The sequence below is a fragment of the Ranitomeya imitator genome, chromosome 10 (genome assembly GCF_032444005.1).
Source record: "Ranitomeya imitator isolate aRanImi1 chromosome 10, aRanImi1.pri, whole genome shotgun sequence".
NCBI classification, from domain to species: Eukaryota; Metazoa; Chordata; class Amphibia; order Anura; family Dendrobatidae; genus Ranitomeya; species Ranitomeya imitator.
Window position 1 is genome coordinate 64,344,146 of NC_091291.1, and position 19,053 is coordinate 64,363,198.

Below are 19,053 nucleotides of genomic sequence, written 5' to 3' on the forward strand. Positions count from 1 at the left end.
GGCCAGAAGGGGGAGCTCTGAACCCGGATTAAGGGGAATTTCCCTAATATAGATTCTGGCTTAGAGGGAAAAGTAAGTTAGTGAGTGCCAGACAGCAGACTGGAGCAGTCTGAGGCAGAGAGACTTGTTAAGGGCCGTGCAGCCAAAGGTGCTGCAGCTCCCGGATTGAGAGATACCGAAGAAATAACAGTGTTAGTGAGCATGCAGGAGAAGGAAGCATGGGAGAGTGACACCAGGGGAGCACAGCAGTGTTTTGGCTACCTCCCTGGCTGAGCGCAGATTCCGGTAGCCAGAAGACCGAGGCTGTGTCGGACTCTAAGAGGCAAAGCAGAAACTGGCAGGACAGCTGGATTATTTCAAGTAACCTGTCCGCCCTAATACCCAGGAGGCACAGTGGCATATAGGGTCATGATAGAGACCCTATTATAAGGCTCAAGCCACCTGTCATACGGGTTTGTGTCCTAAGCTTTATGGAGGACAGAGAGAACTGTGAGGACCTTTCCAGAAGCCATAGGCAGTAAGGGGCTACAACAACACAGCGCTAATAGGAAGGCTTCTAACTCCACCTGGTAAAGGGGACTCTGAATTCGCTTCCAAGCCAGCCAGACCCTGCCTGTACCTGTGATCTGGTGCCCTGGACTGCGGTTGCCTGAAGCCTACAGTAAATCAGGTAAAGAGACTGCAAACCTGTGTCCTTCCTTTCTTACAGCACCACTCACCATCTTCACCTATACACCGGGAGCCCTGGGGACCTACTTCACCTGTGGGTGAAGTTATACCGTGTAGCTGCCATAACATCACCCAAGAGGACCCCTTTAAGTAGTGTTGGTTCCTACTGACCGAATACCACAGGTGTCGTTACAAGCACAAATTTTATTCAAAACCCCTTTAAGGACATTCCCTTTAACATGGGCACCCAGGGCCACGGACCGGGTTGCCACCGCCGTGACATCCCCCTGTGAATATCGGACACGACACCGAGTACCCTACGGCCCTGGCAGACGACTCACATTGACAGGAGATAATCGCTCCCGCAGTGTATCACTGAGGTGCCCTGAGAAAGTTCTCACATAGCAGTGCCATAAGTGAAAGCACCGGAGCTGATCAGCTGATGAAATCCGGTGAACTCGCTCATGGCAGTTCAGTGATACACTTGACAGGAGGTAATCGCTCCCGCAATGTATCGCTGGTGGCCAGGTAGAGCGGTCACATCTCCCAATGTGACTGTTCTATGCGTGAGATCACCATGGGACATTTGGGATTACGTGGACTACAGCAGACAGGCGAGTATATGTTGGTTTATTATTTTACATTTTTTCTAGGAGACGAGGTCTTCAGGGATTTGGTGCTAGGTGAGTATAAGGTTTTTTATTTTTATTTTAATATTCATGTAATTAACTTCTTTTCTTTTTTTTTTTTAACTGTGAGCACTGGCGTCCACAGATGACGCTACATCTCCCATCAATTGCACCTGCTGTCACTGTTATCAGTGACAGCAGATGTAGCCCGATGAGAGCATAGTCTCATCAGCCCATGCTTGCTGACCTGTAAGCTTTTTACCGCAGGTCACCGCTGCGGGTCACAGTCACAGCTGTGGGATCATGCTGACATCTGACAGCATGACCCCGCAGCTCTCTTACCAATGGTTTTACCGGTGGGTAGCATTACCATCAATAAGAACCACCAGGAAGAATGTAAAATGCAAACAAAAACTCAGCAAATCAGCAGCAATTCCACCAACATTTTTATACCTGCACTTTTGCTGTGGATTTGACTGACTCAATTGTAGTCAATGGGTTAAAAACGCTGCCGAAACGCACAAAGCATTGACATGTTGCAGAAAAAATGCACTGCAAATACTCAAAGGAAATTTACTGATCATGTGTACAACACTTCAGGATTGTCATTGAAAAAGCTTACATAAGGATTCCGTAGCATTTTGGCCCATTTCCGTGTGACAAAAACACTAAGGCTACTTTCACACTTCCGTCGTTTGGGCTACATTGCAATGCGTCGTTTTGGAGAAAAAACGCATCCTGCGGGCAACTTTGCAGGATGCGTTTTTTCTCCATAGACTTGTATTAGCAACGCATTGCGACGTATGGTTGCATATAGTTAGGGTTGAGCGAAACGGGTCGAAATTTTGCAAAAGTCGCCGACTTTTGGCAAGGTCGGGTTTCATGAAACCCGACCCGACCCCAGTGTGGGGTCGGCCATGAAGTCGGCGATCTTTTGAATCTAGAATCGGAATTCCGATACAGATTCCCGATATGTTTAAGATATCGGGAATTGGTATCGGAATTCAGATTTAAGTGTAAAATAAAGAATTAAAATAAAAAATATCACAATACTTACCCTCTGACGCGCCCTGGTACTAACCGGGAACCTTCCTTCCTTAGAATCAGCCTTCCAGGACCCTGCGGTGACGTCGCGGTGACGTCGCGGCTTGTGATTGGCCGCGTGGCCGCCCATGTGACCGCTCGCGCGGCCAATCACAAGCCGCGACGTCACCGAAGGTCCTGGAAGGGCTGATTCTTAGGAAGGAAGGCTGCCGGAAAGAAGCAGGGCGCGTCCGAGGGTGAGTATATACCTAATAGGAATATACTCACCCTCGGACGCGCCCTGCCTCTTTCCGGCAGCCTTCCTTCCTAAGAATCAGCCCTTCCAGGACCTTCGGTGAAGTCGCGGGTGACGTCGCGGCTTGTTATTGGCCGCGCGAGCGGTCACATGGGCGGCCGAGCGGCCAATCACAAGCCGCGATGTCACCGCAACGTCACCGCAAGGTCCTGGAAGGCTGATTCTAAGGAAGGAAGGTTCCCGGTTAGTACCAGGGCGCGTCAGAGGGTAAGTATTGCGATATTTTTTATTTTAATTCTTTATTTTACACTAAAATATGGATCGCAGGGCCTGAAGGAGAGTTTCCGCTCCTTCAGACCCTGGGAACCATGGAAACCCAATGCACTGCATTGGGTTTCGGGTTTCGTCCGACCCCGACCCCGACTTTTTTATAGGATCGGCCGGTTTCACTCGACCCGACTTTTTCAAAAGTCGGGTTTCGTGAAACCCGACCCGGTCCTATAAAAGTAAAGGTCGCTCAACCCTACATATAGTCTCTTCTATTCTTATATATTCATATGAGTCCATTGTGTTTATATTCATTCATTTTGTATATCTTCAATCAAGTGCATATCCTTAACAGTCCAAATAAGGGCTTGTTTTCACTTGCGAGGAACACGTCCGTGTCTCGCATGTGGAAACGAAGCTCTGGTGCCGGCACTCCGGAGCGGAGCGTGCGGCCGCATAGCAACACATGGAGCCGCACGCTCCACTCCCAAGTGCCGGCACCAGAGCTTCGTTTCCACATGCGAGACACGGACGTGTTCCTCGCAAGTGAAAACAAGCCCTAAAGGAAGTAAATCAGAGAAATCCTAAAAGCCTCAGGCTGACTCTACCGCTGCTCGGATTATAATCCATATTTTCCCTCTTAAATATTTAAAAATATTTTATGTGGGCAGACATGCTATTTATATTTATAGCCGTTTAGTCAAAGCAGCTGCTCAGGGGCCCAGAGGGAAGGTGGGCCCTTCACCTTCATACTTAGAATATGGCATTGACATTGAACAAAAATGCTGTTAAGTCACCCTGATTCTTTGTACAAATTGCCTCTTGAGAGAGGAAGAGCACTAGAATTTTATAGCGCCACTTGTTAGAAGCAGCGATCCTACAAGTCACAATTGACCATTTAACAAGCCTTGCAATATGACTTAGGATTAAAGCCAAATTAGAATCTCTGTCTGCAGACACGCTGTTTCAGGGTGTTGCCCTTTATCAGTGCAAAGTATGATATCTGATTTGGCTAGGTGAGAGACTCTGGACTGAAGCATAAGGGGTGAGGATTTTCCTTGTGGAGAGAGATATACCGGCTCTGGCATGCCACTGTAAGGAGGCTTATTCGACATGCAATGCTCCTCTGGGAAATTAAATATGCAACTTGCCCCTTCACCCCTTAGACCAGATTCTTTGGGAATAACTTTGTTAATGGTCCCTAATAGAGATGAGCAAATTTGCTCGGCCTCCTCCTTATTCGGCAAGCTACAGCACTTACCGAATAAGCTGCATTAGGAACCCGGCTACCTCGATCGCTCCTGCTGATCAGCTGTTCGGCTCCGCAGCTGTATGTGTCGCAGCTGTGTGACACTCACAACACCTGCATGGAAAGCTTGTGTTGAGAGTGTCAAACAGCCATGACATATACAGCTGCTGCGCCGGACAGTTGATCAGCAGGAGCGCACTAGGTAGCCGGGATCCCGATGCAGCTAATTCGGTAAGTGCTATAGCTTGCCAAAAAAGGAATGAGCCGAACAAATTCACTCATATCTAGTCCCTAACTCCTGCACCAATGTAGCTCACCTGGTCTGTGACTGTGGAGCCCCAGTGGGGAACAAATGTCACAGGCTGGGCAATTGATAGAATTTAATTGCAGGTTGGGCCGCCTTTCTCTTGTTTTATGTGCAATATGATGAACAACTTTACACCGTACTGATGTTTCCTACTTTAGCCATATCACAGTTAATTCATTACATAATTTAGTGAATAAAGTTTGTCTTTTTTTAATGTCTTAAAAATGAATTAAATTCAATGATGAGAAGCCAGTCAGGGGCAAGTATATAGAGAGGAAACAGAGTGAAAGGCATGCCAATCCCATAGACTACAAGCAGTCCTTATCTCCTTGTCACTGCACTTTCCCAGGAGTTGTATAAATATGTATGTGTGATATAATCCTTTAATTTTATTGTTTTAGTCAACAAGAAAAAAATTTGGGAAGTACTTTAGGAATTGAAGAGGTGGCCTCCGACCTTCAGCCACTAATGTTTTGGATGGCTAACTCAATGGAGCTTCTGAATTTTGTCCAAAGAAAAATCCTAGACATGGAAAAGGAGTGGGAGTCAGAAGGTGAGACAAAAGTTCTTTTATTAAGATTTTTTTAAATTAAAACATAAATTAAAAGTAGAGATGAGTGAATCGACATGTTGAATCTGAAGTTTTTGTGACTTGCTTCATGTTCTCTGGATAGCTGTCATTTTTCTCATGTGTAGAGATCCAGAAAAAGGGTGAAAAATATTAATAATATTCACCATGTTGATCGACTGTCCTTCCATCTCAGTCCCCCATCCGTTTCTCTGTTCAGCTCCCTCCGGTCTCTTCTTTACTTCTGAATTGAATGCAACTCCCTCTTATCCATGTTCACCCTATGTAGGGTCATCTTTTAAGCCTCTGAGGTCAAGACTTTCATTGCTGTGGCCTAGTCAGTGCATCATTTTACTCAAGTGATGTCAGAGGTCAACTCAGTGCTAGTTGATCTGATGCTGAGTGAAAATGGATGCAGAACTATAAGAAATATAGAAATAAAGGAAGGGCTAAACGGAGCAGAACTGTGGACCAGATGGAGGATGCTATAGCAGTAAAATTGAGAACTATTTTTTTCACACTATGTTTATTATACTAAGGACCATTGCATTTTTGGACATGGTTTTCATTATTCCTGCCTTTTTTCATTCTAGTTTGTGAGACTATTCCAACAAAATTGGGACTGTTGGAAATCATCTACAATGTTATTCTTCCAGAACATTTTTGAGAATCATGATCTTTTGTGCAAACCAAAAGTTCATTTAATCTAACGAACAGGTGTTTGGACTATGCAATTATTATGAAACTTTTCTCTAATGTCTATGGGGACCTTTAAATTGAAAAACCCTTTTAACCTTTGAAAATATTTGTTGTTTTAAGGTACATCACAAGATGCTTTGCTGTCAAGTGACCTTGAAGCATGTGAGGAGTCTATGGCCCTTCTTGATGAAGTCATTATGTACACATTCCAGCAATGTGTTTACTACTTAACCAAGGTAAAAATAAATAAATAAAAGGATCAGGACCAAAAAGGGGATAGATGGAGTTAGACCACTTTCACACTTGCATATTTTGGTCAATATTTTGCAACAGTGTTTGTTAACCAAAACCAAGAGTTAATCCAACACATGACGTAAGGGGTACGCGTGACTCATGACCGCCTTCTGCTGGCCTAAATAACCAACGCTTTTTTTGACAATGCACTCGACCTAACAACGGAAATTACCCACTATAATGAAGACCCAAATAAATGACAAGATACCAATTTTTGGATTAAATGGCCACAGCAGCCTTTTATTAAACATAAAATACAAACAATTTAACAATATCCACCCAAAGGAGGAGTGGTCCTTGAAGCCTTAAAATAACCACTGCAGATATGCACAATTTTGTAAACTTTTGCCTCCAGGCTTAGTCTTACCTCCAGCCGCTATGCACCAGCTCGGAGGCAGATAGTGACCCGGCCAAACCAACCGATTACCAAGCCCCTTAATCATCCCTTCCACGGGATGATCTACCACATCCACTCAAAATCCACTCAGGGGGAGTCCAGGACTACTAGAGATCCCCCCCCTACAATCCACCATTCCCCCTTACCACCAACTTCGAGGACCTCCCTCCCCTGCCACAAACATAAATGTTTTGACCCCTCAAACATTTACAGTATGTCCTGCCACACGTTTAAACCCATTTCAATACCTTCCTGAATGGCCAGACACCACATGTCGGTGCCGATCGCATTCAAATGGATGCCATTCGCCCTCCAAAATTCTCCCATTCCTGATTCCAAATTCACATGGCACACTACCACAGCCCCATTTCTTGCCATGAAGCAAGATACTGCCCTATTCACTTTTATCCTTGCCTTATTTATCTTTTCAATAGAACGTGCCCCACGCCACACCTTCCTAGGGATAATATCAGACCAAATAACTAGAACCTTCAGAAACAATGCCCACAGCATTAACATATGAAATTTAACATCATTTATCAACTCCCTACAGGGCCTCTTGCCAAATCATTCCCTCCCAGGTGAACTACCACTATATCCGGTGCCCGATCTAAACGTACAAACTGGTGAAACTCCGGTAAAAATTGACTCCAAACAATCCCACGCTTTCCAATCCAATGCAGAATAGCTGTCTCTCACGGGAATTCCAGCTGCTGCCAGTCAGGTCGAATCTCTGCTCTGAGTGTTGCCCAAAAGTTGAAAGAATGGCCCATAATCCACACCAGCCGGTGCCCGCAGCCTGAAACAAATAACAAAATCATTAAGCTACAACTAACCTAAACACAATCAATCATCAGGCTAGATTCGGGCGGATGTAATATCTGAACCTCCTTGACTCCCACTGCCCAATTCTCTTGACCACATCTTCTCCCAGGCCCCTCTTGGCCGCCTCTGTCGCTGCACCGATCCTAAATGAATGCCCACTGTAATCCACCGGCGATACCCCCCTGACACCAGACATTGTTTAAACACAGCAATAAACTGAAAACGGGATAAAAATGAACCGTCTTCATGAGCCAAAAAGGGTTAGACAAAATCCCGCCACGTCTCATAAAATCATTTACACATAAAACTGGACACATAGGAGAACCCTCTACCTTGAACAACACTACTTTACAACCTTTTCTTTGAACATCTGTTTTAGAAGATCGAAGAAACACTACCACTCTATCACTATATACATCCACATCTTCCCTCAACATGCCTCCTTTTTTATCTTGGAGGGGCTAATCAATTCCCCCAATCGAAAAGCTCCAAAGAAAGCTAGCGCAAAAGCCGCCTTAAAGAGATCCACCTCCCACCATGATAAGCACACTGTTGATAGCTGATTACCTAAAATCAGTAATACCTCATAGGAACCAGGCGTCTCTTATCCATTACCAACCAACCCTTTCTCCACCCTTTTAATGTTTGAATCACCAAAAAGGATTTTGTAACATCTCTAAAGCCTCTAGCTTTAAAACCAAGTGCAAGACCTGCTAATAACTTATTCAATTTTGACACTGACCAACCCGCTTCCTTACAATGTCCGATCAACAACAGCAATCTGCTCTCGTCCTGTAGACCTTCGCCTTAAGACACAATCCAGTCCTCCCAAATACCCCACGCCTGCTCATATTGCCTCCAGGACCTAAACGACAACGAGTTTGCAAGCAAATGATCTACTGTATGCCAGGAAGGTTCCACAATTCCATTGGACATTCCAAGCCTTTTGAATCCGCTTGAGGTGCAGCTTTCGAAAACGGTCCCTCTGCAGATGAGAAAGAGCAACAATGATAGGGTTAAATGCCATCGGCCTGACTTCTGCCTCAATCCACAGATTGAGCGATAACCCCAAAAACACCAAACGGTGTATTTTTACCAACACCGGGGAAGCTACTGATAATTAATTTATCGCAGCCACTACGCCCCCCGCCACACATGGAAAACGGATCTTCCTATTTTGAACTCTTTTGCCCCACAAAGATAGCGCAACAACAATTGGAAACAAATGAAGCAAAACCCGATTCACTAACCATCCCTGCTCTCTCCAGAAACTGGGCCATTCCGTCACCAACTGCCCTGAAAAAACAAACCAAAGCCGCGTTCATCCACTACAGTAATGAGCAAACCCAAAGTATCAGCATCCACTAATGGAGTGATCCAGATACATTTTCCGTTATAATTCTCCAAAAATTCCACCCAAACTGCCAAATCTTCACGCAGTTCTTTTTTTAATCTGATAAAATGAACCGGAGATTTGACGCTCGTGGTTGCTAATGATAACCTCCGGCAAAAAGCCCAACCCATTGGCGCAATCCGGAAAGCGAAATTAAACTTGCCCAGCAAAGATTGTAGGCAATAATGAAAGGTGCAGAGCATTCTATATGGCACAGCTTTCTATGGAACATCTATGGGGCAATAATGAACGGTATGGAGCATCTATTTTTATTTTTGAAATTCACCGGTAGCTGCTGCATTTCCTACCCTAGGCTTATACTCGAGTCAATAAGTTTTCTCAGTTTTTTGTGGCAAAATTAGGGGGGTCGGCTTATACTCGGGTCGGCTTATACTCAAGTATATATGGTAATACCACAAACACGATGGGAGTGTCTTGCAGATGGAGTTCAGAGACTGATAGAAATCGTATGCATAGATGGTATAACTCGCAATCCTTTGCCATATATGAATGATCATTTTGCTGTTGTCGAGGATTGGAAGGGGCCAGATGCTGCAGTGATGACAGTACTGATGAAAAATAAGTTCATAGAAGGTGCCCCAGGTGCTTACAAATCTCCATTATTCACCATGTTCAGTGCCTCATGGGAAACTCCACTAATGTATATACAGCATGCAGTTTAATCTCCCAGTTATCTTTTCTAGAAAAATCAAAAGTGTCAAGAAATTGCACAGTAGACAGAGTAGAACAAGAGAGGAGGAAAGGTGATAATATCCAAGTTAGAAAAAGCAGAAAGGAGCTGTTTTGTGACCTGATAGCTAGTGAAGTTCCATTTCAGGACATAGATGGCATTTCTACACGTAACTTGTTCAGAAGATGGCAGGATCTGAGCAGAAAAGGCACATTGAAAATCGCCAGGCCCAGAAGGGTGGTGACAAATGAGATAGGAGGTTGGAAGGATAGAGGTGGGACACCTGATAACAAAGTCACTACTGCACCCGCCCCTTTGACTCCTCCAATACCATGCCTGTATTCTCTCCTGGACTAATTAGATAAAAGTTGTGGAACATTCCATGAGACTTGTGTTTGAACAGTTTTGTCATTTGTTGATGAGTAAGATGACTAAAGATGTTTGTTTTTGTTTTAATAGTTTGTACCAAGAGAAATATCCTGTGAGCATACTATTATGTATGCGCTGGCTGAAATGATGAATTGAGTTTGGTCTTGGTGATGCATAAATATGCATTTGTAATGTGAGGGTTTTTAATGCCTTCCAATTGACAGTCCGCTGTCATTTGGTGCTAGACCTTGGTGTTTTTAAATGGCAAAAGACCATAACAGATGCAAGATGACTGTATGTGGAAGCCATTGTGAAAGAGACATACAAGGAAAAGATTGTGTTAAAATTACAGGCAATGATTAGTTAGATGACAAATAATATTATGGGGGTTGACTGAAGTAATAGATGACTTGACTAATTTGTTACATGTTTGTCACTGTATGTTGTTTGTGCATACCCCTGTTTTTGTCATGGATATCCTTTGTTTAAATTGGTTCATAGCTAGTGTTGAGCATTCCGATACCGCAAGTATCGGGTATCGGCCGATATTTACGGTATCGGAATTCCGATTCCGAGTTCCGATATTTTTGCGATATCGGGAATCGGTATCGTGATCCATATTCATGTGTAAAATAAAGAATAAAAGTAAAAAATATTGATATACTCACCCTCGGACGCGCCCTGGTTGAAACCGCTGTAAACGGCAGTCTCCCCTCCTAAGAATGAGCGAGTGAAGGACCTGCGATGACGTCGCAGCTTGTGATTGGTCGCGTGAGCGGTCACATGAGCGGTCACGCGACCAATCACAAGCCGCAACGTCATCGAAGATCCTTCACCCTGCATTCTTAGGAACAGAGGCTGCCGGTTACACCTCTTATAGCCAGGGGCCGTCGGAGGGGTGAGTATATCCATATTTTTTTTATTTGTATTCTTTATTTTTTACATGAATATGGATCCCAGGGCCTGAAGGAGAGTTTCCTCTCCTTCAGACCCTGGGAACAATTACAGGATACCTTCCGATATTTGTGTCCCTGTTGTGAATTCTGTGGCAGAGCTCCCTCCTGTGGTCACAAGTGGTACTTCGGCTGATTCTCTCTGTGAGCTTCCTTTGGTGGAGGAAAGTGGTACTGCGGCTTCTGAGTTTCCTTCCTCAGGTGATGTGGTGAAGTCGTTAAATAGAGCAGCACCTAACTCCACCTAGTGCTTTGATCCTGGCCTCCAGTCAATGTTCTAGTATTGGACCGGTTTCCTCCTGGATCGTTCCTGTGGCCTGCTGCTCTGCATTGCTAAGTTCCGCTTTTGCTTTTTGTTTGCTGTTTTTTTCTGTCCAGCTTGCTTATTTGTTTTCTCGTGCTTGCTGGAAGCTCTGGGACGCAGAGGGTGTACCTCCGTGCCGTTAGTTCGGTACGGAGGGTCTTTTTGCCCCCTTTGCGTGGTTGTTTGTAGGGTTTTGTGTTGACCGCAAAGTTACCTTTCCTATCCTCGCTCTGTTCAGAAAGTCGGGCCTCACTTTGCTAAATCTATTTCATCTCTACGTTTGTCTTTTCATCTTAACTCACAGTCATATGTGGGGGCTGCCGTTTCCTTTGGGGTATTTCTCTGAGGCAAGGTAGGCTTATTTTCTATCTTCAGGCTAGCTAGTTTCTCAGGCTGTGCCGAGTTGCATAGGGAGCGTTAGGTGCAATCCACGGCTGCCTTTAGTGTGGTTGGAGAGGATTAGGGATTGCGGTCAGCAGAGTTTCCACGTCTCAGAGCTCGTTCTATGTTTTGGGGTTATTGTCAGGTCACTGTATGTGCTCTGACTCCTATGTCCATTGTGGTACTGAATTACCAGATCATGACAGTACTGGAGGCCAAAAGTACTAATGATTCTCAATAGAGGGAAAAAGAAGTTCTGAGACCATTTTTTTTTCTCTGCACTGTGTTTTGCCTTTTTTTTCCCCTAGACATTTGGGTGGTTCAGGACACAGGTGTGGACATGGACATTCAGGGTCTGTGCTCTTCAATGGATAATCTCGTTATAAATGTACAAAAGATTCAAGATTTGGTGGTTCAGAAGCCTATGTTAGAACCAAGAATTCCTATTCCTGATTTGTTTTATGGTGATAGAGCCAAGTTTGTGAATTTCAAAAATAATTGCAAACTGTTTCTGGCCTTGAAACCTCGCTCCTCTGGTGACCCAGTTCAACAAGTGAGAATTATTATTTCTTTTTTGCGTGGCGACCCTCAAGACTGGGCATTTTCCCTTGCGCCAGGAGATCCTGCATTGAGTAATGTTGATGCGTTTTTCCTGGCGCTCGGATTGCTGTACGATGAGCCTAATTCAGTGGATCAGGCAGAGAAAAATTTGCTGGCTCTGTGTCAGGGTCAGGATGAGATAGAGGTATATTGTCAGAAATTTAGAAAGTGGTCCGTACTCACTCAATGGAGTGAAGGTGCGCTCGCAGCTATTTTCAGAAAAGGTCTCTCTGAAGCCCTTAAGGATGTCATGGTGGGATTTCCTATGCCTGCTGGTCTGAATGAGTCTATGTCTTTGGCCATTCAGATCGGTCGACGCTTGCGTGAGCGTAAATCTGTGCACCATTTGGCGGTTTTACCTGAGCTTAAACCTGAGCCTATGCAGTGCGATAGGACTTTGACCAGAGTTGAACGGCAAGAACACAGACGTCTGAATGGGCTGTGTTTCTACTGTGGTGATTCCACTCATGCTATCTCTGATTGTCCTAAGTGCACTAAGCGGTTCGCTAGGTCTGCCACCATTGGTACGGTGCAGTCGAAATTTCTTCTGTCCGTTACCTTGATCTGCTCCTTGTCATCGTATTCTGTCATGGCATTTGTGGATTCAGGCGCTGCCCTGAATTTGATGGACTTGGAGTATGCTAGGCGTTGTGGGTTTTTCTTGGAGCCCTTGCAGTGTCCTATTCCATTGAGAGGAATTGATGCTACGCCTTTGGCCAAGAATAAGCCTCAGTACTGGACCCAGCTGACCATGTGCATGGCTCCTGCACATCAGGAGGTTATTCGCTTTCTGGTGTTGCATAATCTGCATAATGTGGTCGTGTTGGGGTTGCCATGGCTACAAGTCCATAATCCAGTATTAGATTGGAAATCCATGTCTGTGTCCAGCTGGGGTTGTCAGGGGGTACATGGTGATGTCCCATTTCTGACTATTTCATCATCCACCCCTTCTGAGGTTCCAGAGTTCTTGTCTGATTACCGGGATGTATTTGATGAGCCCAAGTCCGATACCCTACCTCCGCATAGGGATTGTGATTGTGCTATCGATTTGATTCCTGGTAGTAAATTCCCAAAAGGTCGACTGTTTAATTTATCTGTGCCTGAGCACGCCGCTATGCGGAGTTATGTTAAGGAGTCCTTGGAGAAGGGGCATATTCGCCCGTCATCGTCGCCATTAGGAGCAGGGTTCTTTTTTGTAGCCAAGAAGGATGGTTCACTGAGACCTTGTATAGATTACCGCCTTCTAAATAAGATCACGGTTAAATTTCAGTACCCCTTGCCGTTGTTATCTGATTTGTTTGCTCGGATTAAGGGGGCTAGTTGGTTCACCAAGATAGATCTTCGGGGTGCGTATAATCTTGTGCGTATTAAGCGAGGCGATAAATGGAAAACTGCATTTAATACGCCCGAGGGCCATTTTGAGTATCTAGTAATGCCATTCGGACTTGCCAATGCTCCATCAGTGTTTCAGTCCTTTATGCATGACATCTTCCGAGAGTACCGGGATAAATTCCTGATTGTGTACTTGGATGACATTTTGATCTTTTCGGATGATTGGGAATCTCATGTGAAGCAGGTCAGAACGGTGTTCCAGGTCCTGCGTGCTAATTCTTTGTTTGTGAAGGGATCAAAGTGTCTCTTTGGTGTTCAGAAGGTTTCATTTTTGGGGTTCATCTTTTCCCCTTCTACTATCGAGATGGACCCTGTTAAGGTCCAAGCCATCCATGATTGGACTCAGCCGACATCTCTGAAAAGTCTGCAAAAGTTTCTGGGCTTTGCTAATTTTTATCGTCGCTTCATCTGCAATTTTTCTAGTATTGCTAAACCATTGACCGATTTAACCAAGAAGGGTGCTGATGTGGTCAATTGGTCTTCTGCTGCTGTGGAAGCTTTTCAAGAGTTGAAGCGTCGTTTTTCTTCTGCCCCTGTGTTGTGTCAACCAGATGTTTCGCTTCCGTTCCAGGTCGAGGTTGATGCTTCTGAGATTGGAGCAGGGGCTGTTTTGTCGCAGAGAAGTTCTGATTGCTCGGTGATGAAACCATGCGCCTTCTTTTCCAGGAAGTTTTCGCCTGCTGAGCGAAATTATGATGTGGGTAATCGAGAGTTGCTGGCCATGAAGTGGGCATTCGAGGAGTGGCGTCATTGGCTTGAAAGAGCTAAGCATCGTGTGGTGGTCTTGACTGATCATAAGAACTTGACTTATCTCGATTCTGCCAAGCGGTTGAATCCTAGACAGGCTCGTTGGTCGCTGTTTTTTGCCCGTTTTGACTTTGTGATTTCGTACCTTCCGGGCTCTAAAAATGTGAAGGCGGATGCTCTGTCCAGGAGTTTTGTGCCCGACTCTCCGGGTTTATCTGAGCCGGCGGGTATCCTCAAAGAGGGAGTAATTGTGTCTGCCATCTCCCCTGATTTGCGGCGGGTGCTGCAAAAATTTCAGGCTAATAAACCTGATCGTTGCCCAGCGGAGAAACTGTTTGTCCCTGATAGGTGGACGAATAAAGTTATCTCTGAGGTTCATTGTTCGGTGTTGGCTGGTCATCCTGGAATCTTTGGTACCAGAGAGTTAGTGGCTAGATCCTTTTGGTGGCCATCTCTGTCGCGGGATGTGCGTACTTTTGTGCAGTCCTCTGGGATTTGTGCTCGGGCTAAGCCCTGCTGTTCTCGTGCCAGTGGGTTGCTTTTGCCCTTGCCGGTCCCGAAGAGGCCTTGGACACATATCTCTATGGATTTTATTTCAGATCTTCCCATCTCTCAAAAGATGTCAGTCATTTGGGTGGTCTGTGATCGCTTCTCTAAGATGGTCCATTTGGTACCCTTGTCTAAATTACCTTCCTCCTCTGATTTGGTGCCATTGTTCTTCCAGCATGTGGTTCGTTTACATGGCATTCCAGAGAATATCGTTTCTGACAGAGGATCCCAGTTTGTTTCGAGGTTTTGGCGAGCCTTTTGTGGTAGGATGGGCATTGACTTGTCTTTTTCCTCGGCTTTTCATCCTCAGACTAATGGCCAGACCGAACGAACCAATCAGACCTTGGAAACATATCTGAGATGCTTTGTTTCTGCTGATCAGGATGACTGGGTGTCCTTTTTGCCTTTGGCTGAGTTCGCCCTTAATAATCGGGCCAGCTCGGCTACCTTGGTTTTGCCGTTTTTCTGCAACTCTGGGTTCCATCCTCGTTTCTCTTCAGGGCAGGTTGAGTCTTCGGACTGTCCTGGTGTGGATACTATGGTGGACAGGTTGCAGCAGATTTGGACTCATGTAGTGGACAATTTGACCTTGTCCCAGGAGAAGGCTCAACGTTTCGCTAATCGCAGACGCTGTGTGGGTCCCCGACTTCGTGTTGGGGATTTGGTTTGGTTATCTTCTCGTCATATTCCTATGAAGGTTTCCTCTCCTAAGTTTAAACCTCGTTTCATTGGTCCGTATAGGATTTCTGAGGTTCTTAATCCTGTGTCTTTTCGTCTGACCCTTCCAGATTCTTTTTCCATATATAACGTATTCCATAGGTCATTGTTGCGGAGATACGTGGCACCTATGGTTCTATCTGTTGATCCTCCTGCCCCGGTTTTGGTGGAGGGGGAGTTGGAGTATATTGTGGGGAAGATTTTGGATTCTCGTGTTTCAAGACGGAAAATCCAGTATCTGGTTAAGTGGAAGGGTTATGCTCAGGAAGATAATTCCTGGGTCTTTGCCTCTGATGTCCATGCTCCCGATCTTGTTCGTGCCTTTCATATGGCTCATCCTGGTCGTCCTGGGGGCTCTGGTGAGGGTTTGGTGACCCCTCCTCAAGGGGGGGTACTGTTGTGAATTCTGTGGCAGAGCTCCCTCCTGTGGTCACAAGTGGTACTTCGGCTGATTCGCTCTGTGAGCTTCCGTTGGTGGAGGAAAGTGGTACTGCGGCTTCTGAGTTTCCTTCCTCAGGTGATGTGGTGAAGTCGTTAGGTGCTGCTCTATTTAACTCCACCTAGTGCTTTGATCCTGGCCTCCAGTCAATGTTCTAGTATTGGACCTGTTTCCTCCTGGATCGTTCCTGTGGCCTGCTGCTCTGCATAGCTAAGTTCCGCTTTTGCTTTTTGTTTGCTGTTTTTTTCTGTTCAGCTTGCTTATTTGTTTTCTCGTGCTTGCTGGAAGCTCTGGGACGCAGAGGGTGTACCTCCGTGCCGTTAGTTCGGTACGGAGGGTCTTTTTGCCCCCTTTGCGTGGTTGTTTGTAGGGTTTTGTGTTGACCGCAAAGTTACCTTTCCTATCCTCGCTCTGTTCAGAAAGTCGGGCCTCACTTTGCTAAATCTATTTCATCTCTACGTTTGTCTTTTCATCTTAACTCACAGTCATTATATGTGGGGGCTGCCTTTTCCTTTGGGGTATTTCTCTGAGGCAAGGTAGGCTTATTTTCTATCTTCAGGCTAGCTAGTTTCTCAGGCTGTGCCGAGTTGCATAGGGAGCGTTAGGCGCAATCCACGGCTGCCTTTAGTGTGGTTGGAGAGGATTAGGGATTGCGGTCAGCAGAGTTTCCACGTCTCAGTGCTCGTTCTATGTTTTTGGGTTATTGTCAGGTCACTGTATGTGCTCTCACTCCTATGTCCATTGTGGTACTGAATTACCAGATCATGTTATGTCCCATTGACTTGTATTGGTATCGGATATCGGTATCGGCGATATCCGATATTTTTCAGATATCGGCCGATACAATCCAATACCGATACTTTCAAATATCGGAAGGTATCGCTCAACACTATTCATAGCCAAAGAGAAAATCCACGTGGTATTTTTGTATTTTTAATTGGTAATTTTGTATTTTTTAATGAGCTCATTCTTTCAATTTTGTTTTGCACAGTGATTAGTTGTTTTTTTTTTTTTTTTTTTTTTTTTTTTTAAAGGGAACAATTTTCTCCTTTCAGCCCACCAAAAGTTGGATTGGGGAGTGGGGGTGTAAATTAACCGTTTATTTGTTTGCAGGAATTGAAAGAAGAGACCTTAGGTACCTTCACATATAACTATATCGTTAAGGATATCGTTGCAGTGTCACGCTTTTTGTGACGTAGCAACGATCCCGCTAACGATCTCGTTATGTGTGACAGCGACGAACGATCAGGCCCCTGCTGGGAAATCGTTGGTCGTGGGGAATGATCAGGACCTTTTTTTGGTTGCTGACCACCCGCTGTCATCGCTGGATCGGCGTGTGTGATGCCGATCCAGCGATGTGTTCACTTGTAACCAGGGTAAACATCGGGTTACTAAATGCAGGGCCGCGCTTAGTAACCCGATATTTACCCTGGTTACCATTGTAAAAGTAAAAAAATAAAAACAGTACATACTCACATTCTGATGTCTGTCACGTCCCCCGGCATCCACAGGGTTAAAACTGCTTTCGGCAGGAGCGCTGCTAATGCACGCGCTTCGGCTGAGAGCTTCCCTGCACTGACTGTCAGTGCCAGCAGTAACAGCGGTGATGTCACCGCTGTGCTCTGCTTTACGGCCGGCACTGACACAGTCAGTGCAGGGAAGCTGTCAGCCGGAGCGCTTGCATTAGCAGCGCTCCTGCCGAAAGCAGTTTTAACCCTGTGGACGCCGGGGCTCGTATCGCTGGTCGTGATCGTTGGTAAATCGTTTAGTGTAACGGTACCTCTTGGCCATCTGATTACCATTTGTGAACTGTAAATAGTTTTTGTCTCTTCTGAACTCAAACAGGGATCCATTTAAATTTAGAAGTGATTTCTTTTATTTTTTGAGTATTTCAGATTTTTATATTTTTGGGAGTTCCTGCGTATATTTGATTTTTGAAAAATGTATATGTTAAATAAGAAATGATTTAAGTGAATGTTTATTAATATCAGTTTTGTTCTTGATTTGCATCTACACTTCACTATAGTATTAGCATGCAATACACATGTGTGGGTTACCCAAAGTGTGATTTTCTCTTATTATATTTAAATAAGAAACCACTGTGTACTGAATGAATGCATTGCTGAAATCAGGGACATTGTATGGATGTAATGTGCTTGTTATTGATGGAAATAATTAATTTGTTAAAATTCGGTCAAAAGCATTTTTGGTTTGGGTTATGTTTTTTTAATGAAAAATGTGGAAACATTTAATTACTGATTTTGATTTTGAGTATTAACATAATTTAGAAATTTTGATTGACAGTATTATACTAGAAATGATGATTATTATGCAAATTTGTTTGATATAAATTTGATGCATTTAATAACTGTGTTTGATATTTTTGGAGCTATGATATATATATATGATAGCTATGTATAAGTCATGATATGGATCTGGACCCCGAGAGCGCCATAGGCTATGTTGTGAAGCGAAATTTTAACCCTGCGCGTTCCAATTCACCAAACAATTTTGCCCCTATCTACATAATGGGGAAAAAGTGAAAGGAAAAGTGTTGGAGGCGTCGCAGCTACAGCCACAAAATTTTGCACAGTCACACTTCTGGACCCTGAGAGCATCATAGGCTATGTTGTGAGGTGAAATTTTAACCCCGCGCTTTCCTATTCACCAAACAATTTTGCCCCTATCTACATAATAGGGAAAAAGTGAAAGGAAAAGTGTGGGAGGCAAATTGACAGCTGCCAGATGTGAACAAAGGGGACTTAAAGAGTGAGAGCGATGGCGCCAAAGAGTATATACTGTACAGTTGCTAAGGATATGCATACATGGGATACTCACCACACACGGGGATATGAACACACAAAAGGCGCCACAAACTACCACGTGCTTGAACACATATACCACCCTCAGCACACATTTCACCACACATGCACCAACCTCGCCACATAACAGTCGAAACACCAAAGTCGCCCCTCAAAACTCGCCATGCGCAAAACTCGCCACATGCAAAACTAGGCTCACGCAAAACTCGCCACACGTGCAAAACTCACCTCATGGAAAACTCGCCACATGCAAAACTTGCACACGCGGAAAAATTGCCACATGCACAAAAGTTGCAACACATACAAAAGTTGCCTCACACAAAACTTGCACATACTCAAAACACACCACACCTAAAACTCGCCACGCGCAAAACTCGCCATGCGCAAAACTTGCTGCACACAACTTGCTACACTAACCTGTCACATGCAACTCGACACACAAAAAGTTGCTACACGCATGTTGCCACACAAAACTCATCTCACAAAAGTCGCTACATGCATGTCGCCACATGC

At 44.8% G+C, this 19,053-nt stretch overlaps 1 protein-coding gene across 4 annotated transcripts in view; it reads left to right on the plus strand.

Annotated features, from left to right (window-relative positions):
* Nucleotides 1-19,053, plus strand: part of RASIP1 (Ras interacting protein 1) — a 764,894-nt gene that overhangs the window by 501,720 nt on the left and 244,121 nt on the right. For all 4 annotated transcript variants that reach the window (XM_069742476.1, XM_069742477.1, XM_069742479.1 and 1 more), the window contains exons 7-8: nt 4,802-4,953; nt 5,788-5,903. In XM_069742476.1, the coding sequence (XP_069598577.1) occupies nt 4,802-4,953; nt 5,788-5,903 (268 nt within the window). The remainder of the gene's footprint in view (nt 1-4,801; nt 4,954-5,787; nt 5,904-19,053) is intronic.